Source organism: Tupaia chinensis, unplaced genomic scaffold, assembly GCF_000334495.1.
Source record: "Tupaia chinensis unplaced genomic scaffold, TupChi_1.0 Scaffold149922_1, whole genome shotgun sequence".
Taxonomy (NCBI): Eukaryota; Metazoa; Chordata; class Mammalia; order Scandentia; family Tupaiidae; genus Tupaia; species Tupaia belangeri.
Window position 1 is genome coordinate 1,425,173 of NW_006209766.1, and position 5,583 is coordinate 1,430,755.

At 53.3% G+C, this 5,583-nt stretch overlaps 1 protein-coding gene across 1 annotated transcript in view; it reads left to right on the forward strand.

Annotated features, from left to right (window-relative positions):
• The first annotated feature begins 1,227 nt into the window (after nucleotides 1–1,227).
• UPK1A (uroplakin 1A) overlaps nucleotides 1,228–5,583 on the forward strand; it is a 14,604-nt gene continuing 10,248 nt past the window's right edge. Inside the window, exons 1-4 of the mRNA XM_006171638.2 lie at nucleotides 1,228–1,261; nucleotides 1,357–1,417; nucleotides 1,525–1,613; nucleotides 3,637–3,837. Of these exons, the coding sequence (XP_006171700.1) occupies nucleotides 1,372–1,417; nucleotides 1,525–1,613; nucleotides 3,637–3,837 (336 nt within the window). The 5' untranslated portion in view covers nucleotides 1,228–1,261; nucleotides 1,357–1,371. The remainder of the gene's footprint in view (nucleotides 1,262–1,356; nucleotides 1,418–1,524; nucleotides 1,614–3,636; nucleotides 3,838–5,583) is intronic.

The window sequence follows — 5,583 nt, forward strand, 5'->3', positions numbered from 1 at the left end:
TGCACGCACACGCGCCCGACGTGAGTTCAAGCCACCGGGTCTGGGACTCGAACTGCGGTCAAGTACATGGGAGTCCAGTGATGTAGCTAATATGCTAACTGCTGATCCCGACAATGGGTTTTTAAGTGCTGTTAGTTTGCCCAGTTTGCATGCACTGGGGAAGCCAGGGCTCCAAAAGAAAACACAGTAAACATCCAGCCCCTCTGGGTTGAGAAGTTCTAGTAGGTCTAGGAGTCCCAGGAAACCATTGACACCTGCAGAATCCAGCCTGTGCCACCAGGGGGCACCATCAGAGAGAACCTGGACCTCTCAGGAGGGCAGCTGGCAAGGCGTCCTCTCAGCACGCATCCTGCGCAGACAGCCCCTCGGCTCCCACGGGCACCTGTGAAAGAGGTCCGATGGTACTCATTTTACACATGGGCAAACATACACGCCAAGTCGCCCATCACAGAGAAAGTGGAACCAGGACTTGAACTGGGTCTCTGATTCTGCAGCCTGAAGTACTGTCTACCTGTGGCTTCATCCGTGTGTATGTTGGGGATGGGCGAATCCTTCCATCAGGCCCAAGCAGGGTGCCCCGTCCCATTTTCTAGCACACACTCAGCTCCCTCATTCTCGAACTTTCATCTCCTCCAGCCCCTCACACTCCCAGCTCCTATGCTGTCCTCTCCCCTCAACCCATGCAAAGACCACCCTGAGCCTCCCTTCCACCTGACCTGCCCCCTCCTCTCCCCACCGCCCTGCCTTGGTCCCACCCTGTCCTCGCCTGCATGCTGGGGTCCCTGCCTGGGTCTCCTCTGGGGTCCTGGCCTTGGAGAGGTGGCATCACCTGCCGTAGGTCACACTCCACAGAGGCGGGGCTGCCCACAGAGGCGGTTCTGCGATGCAGGATTCACATGCAGGACCTGCCAGGATCTTGCTCCTGCTCCCAGGAAGGCCCTTGTCCTAGGGAGAGAACAGGAGGCACACTCTCTCCCCCAGCCCATACCCCGCCCCCACCAGCTTGGGAACCAGAGGCCACGGGCACTTTGCCCTCCCCATCAGGCCAGACGTAGCACAATCTGGAATTTCAGGTCTATAAATCATTGAGTGGCAGGGAGCTCAAAAAAGCTACTCTCCCATCCTGGTCTGCCTGCTTGGCCTCTTGGCCCCTCCTCCGGACCCCCTCCTCCTTCCTTGGAGACTCGCTCAAGGAGGGGCCTGGGCGTATATAGGGAGCCACTGTGGAAGGGGCTGGCCAAGGAGGCTTTGTGCAGAGAAGGTGAGGAGAGGGCTCTGGGAGTATGGATGGGAGGTGGGGGACTGGCCACTGGCCACTGACTGCCCTGCCTGAGCTTAGGTTTCCTCTTCTGGAAGGTGTCCCCACCAGGGATGCAGAAGGCTGGGCACATCAGTACCAACCCGGGCCCAGTACAGAGTGAGAGCAACCATGGCAGTAGGGTGTGGAGTGGAGGTGGGGGGTCTGGGGGGGCCCTCCCTTTCTGCTGACCTCTGCCTGGCCTGACCTCTGCTCGTGTGTCCCAGGCAGGACCATGGCTTCTGCAGCAGCAGAGGAGGAGAAGGGGTCTCCAGTTGTGGTGGGGCTCCTGGTCGTGGGCAACATCATTATTCTGGTGAGACATGCCTCTGGGCTGGGGAGTCAATCGGTCTGTGGTGGGGACAGGGCAGTCTGGGGCCTGGGGGTGGGAGCCAAGGGTCTAGAGCTCCCACCCAGGCCAGTGCTGCGAACTCTCAAGTCAGGTGTGACCTTAAGCAAGCAATTTTACTTCCTTATATGTGTGTAGGGGGCTTCCTTTTCCTCACCTGTAGATCATGTTCTCGCTGTGCAGATTGTTTTGTAGATTAAACATAGCTTATCAGGGACCAGCAGTTAGTGTAATGGCTATGTCGCTGGACTCCCATGTAGTCGACTGCGGTTTGAGTCTCGGACCCGGTGGCTTAAACTCACGCCGGGGGTGTGGTCGTGCATGCCCAAGATCCCTACAGGAGAATGGAGGAGAAGGGATTGTGGTGTGGCCATCCCCCCTTAGGGGTGATTTCTTGCTTACTGTCTCTCTGTCTGTCTCTCTCTGTCTTTCTGGCGAGCGCATGCGCCCTATAGTGAAAACCTCTCAAAAAAAAAAAAAAAAACATAGCTTGGCATACAAGAGGCCCATAAGAATGAATAACAAATTACTGTCAGTTGTTTTTTTTAATTTATCTTTTTAAAAATATAATTAAAATACTAATTTTTGACCAGGAAGAGACAGAGAGAGAGAGAGACAGAAAGTGAGAAAGCAAGCCACCAGGTCTGGGACTTGAACCATGGCTGGCCATATGGGAGTCTAGGGCCCACACGCCACCTACCGGCCCCTTGTTTTTTCTTAATAAGTGATGTTTGCATATGGCTCTAGAGTCAGGCAGCCTGGGTTCAAATCCAAGTTCTAGTTGGGGGACCCGGAACCAGGAATATAACCTCTGGATCTCGGTTTTTCATCCCTAAGATGGAGATAAAATAGGATTAATGTGCTTAAAGTAGACTGTGGCCCACTAGGCTGGAACAGTATTGGTAACAATAGCAATGATTGGGACCAGCAGTTGGCGTAATGTCTACATTGCTGGATTCCCATACAGTTAACCGCAGTTCAAGTCCTGGACTCAGTGGCTTAAACTCATGCCGGGCGCGTGTGCATGCGTGCCCAAGATCCCGAGAGGAGAATGGAGGAGAAGGGATTGCAGTGTGGCCATCCCCCTGGGGCGGGGGGGTGGTGGTTTCTCGCTGTCTCTCTGTCACTCTCTTTCTGGCGAGTGCACACGCCTTATAGAAAAAAAAACCTCTCAAAAAAAAAAGCAAGAGCAACAATCGTACATAAAGCAGTTACTCGGACCAGTACCTGTCACTTACACCAAGTACTGTCAGTGTTGGCTTTTGTCCTCTGTTCTGCTCTTGTCTCCTTGGTTCCAAGCCCCACCCTATAGGTAACCAGATTTTTAGTCTCTCCAATATTTCTGTAAGCAAATAGGAGCTTTTATGCCCTCACTCTCCCCTTTCTTGTCACCATGTGGCTCGTTCCGTATCTTGCCCTGCGCCTTTCATCCTCTCCTGCCCACAGCCTGTAGGCCCCTCCACGTGAGTCCTCCGAGAGCCCCCTCCCCTTTTCCCAAGTGCATAGTGCTCCACTGCGGGGCAGCCATTGTCCACACTGCTGCAGGGAATGGCCTTGTGGATCTGTGGGTTTCCTGCATGGGCAGATGTATCTGTAGGACTGATTCCTGGAGGTGGGATTGCTGGGCCAAAGGATGAATGCGTTTGTCATTTCTGTGGCCACAGCCATGCATTCCCCTCCTTGGGGGATACGATTAAGGGCGGCAGGGTGAGTGGGCATGTCCTCCCAGCCTGTCATGCACTCCAGGCACTGCACTGACGTCCCCTCGGATCCTTGAAGCAAGAGCAGCTGGGGGGTTGGGGTCAGTGGCTAGCTGGGATCTCGTGTCCCTCCTGGCCCAGCCTCACCCCTGCACGTGGAGGGCAAGGTCTTCGCCCCTCTTGCTTCGTGCTTCCTTCTCGAGAGGGCTGTGGAGGCTCAGAGTGGTGGAAGAACTCGTGGGGCCCGAGCTACCGGCCTGAGCACACCTTCCCAACGCTGCCCCGTCCAGCTGTCAGGCCTGGCCCTGTTTGCCGAGACTGTATGGGTGACAGCCGACCAGTATCGCGTGTACCCACTGATGGGCATCTCAGGCAAAGATGACGTCTTCGCTGGCGCCTGGATCGCCATCTTCTGCGGCTTCTCCTTCTTCGTGGTGGCCAGCTTTGGAGTGGGCGCAACACTCTGCCGCCGCCGGTCCATGATCCTTACGGTGAGGTCCCAGTAGTGGGGTACATGGGGAAGATCGGTCACGGAGATCCTCACACAGAGCCACAGAAACAGCCACCACAGCCGCGGGTGTCAGTTCCACACAGCGCCGCACTCGGGGACCCACGGGCATCATTTCATTCGATCTTCCCAAAGCGTAATAACCTAAGCGCAGCGGTTCCTCCCACTTTGCAAGGAAGACTGGGGCCCAGGAAGGGAGGGACACTTCGCACAGCAGGACAGCTCGCGAGCAGCATAGCTAGTTCGTTTCCAGAGTCTGCTCAGGAGCAGCACCCATAATAGCAATGAAAATAATAGCACATTTAACGAGTGTTCACTACAAGGGACTTCAACAAGTTCACAAAAATATAATTAAAGCATGAGTTCGTTTTGGTGCAAAAAAAAAAATTTGGGGGGGGGAGAGGTTTTTGCTGTAGGGCACGTGCGCTCGCCAGACAGATAGAGAGAGACAGAGAGACAGAAAGCGAGAAATCACCCCCCAGGGGGATGGCCATGCCACAATCTCTTCTCCTCTTGGGATCTTGGGCATGCACGCACATGCGCCCAGCATGAGTTTTAAGCCACCGGGTCCAGGACGCGAACCGCGGTAGACTACATGGGAGTCCAGCGCCATAGCCATTACACTAACTGCTGGTCCCCCAACATTTTGAAATCCATGCAGGTTTTTTTTTTTTCATAATATTGGGTTGTCTGAAAAATAGTAACACATCTTTGCATAGAAAAACGATGTCATGAGTTTTCCGACCACACACTGTTTATTTCCATGAACTTTTGGAAGACTCCGGTACATGGTTCACATAGATTAGCTCATTTTTCCCTCACAGCCCATCATGAGATATTGTCATTGTCCTCACCACCACCCTCATCATCATCATGACCCCATAGGGTCATGACAAAGATCGAAACCGACACTTGGAGAGGTGAAGTGCTTTACCCGGGGTCACACAGCAAGCTGGTGGCCAAGCCAGTTCAGCCTGAGCTCTTAATCTCTGTCAACAACAATAACCCTTATTCTTCCCAAGTCCCTCTCACGTGCTGACACGAGGTAAGCCTTTGAGCAAATGAGCTGCCCGGACCCTCCAGGAAGCCCTGTGAAGTTAATGTTTTTTTAGCTGTTTGCCATGGGGAGTGGGCACTTGCCAGAGAGAGAGAACGAAAGTGAGAAAGCACCTCCTGGGGGTCAAGGGGATGGCCACACCACAATCCCCTCTCCATTTTCCTCTTGGGATTTTGGGCATGCACACACACACATGTGCCCAGTGTGATTTTCAAGCTGCTGGAACTCAAACTATAGTTGGCCGTTTGGGAAACCAGCACCCCAACCACTACACAAAATTAATGTTTTGTTTAAGTTTTTTTTTTTCAATTTTTTTTTAGAAGTTTTTCTATTTTATTGCCACCACAGCCGCGGGTGTCAGTTCCACACAGCGCCGCACTCGGGGACCCACGGGCATCATTTCATTCGATCTTCCCAAAGCGTAATAACCTAAGCGCAGCGGTTCCTCCCACTTTGCAAGGAAGACTGGGGCCCAGGAAGGGAGGGACACTTCGCACAGCAGGACAGCTCGCGAGCAGCATAGCTAGTTCGTTTCCAGAGTCTGCTCAGGAGCAGCACCCATAATAGCAATGAAAATAATAGCACATTTAACGAGTGTTCACTACAAGGGACTTCAACAAGTTCACAAAAATATAATTAAAGCATGAGTTCGTTTTGGTGCAAAAAAAAAAA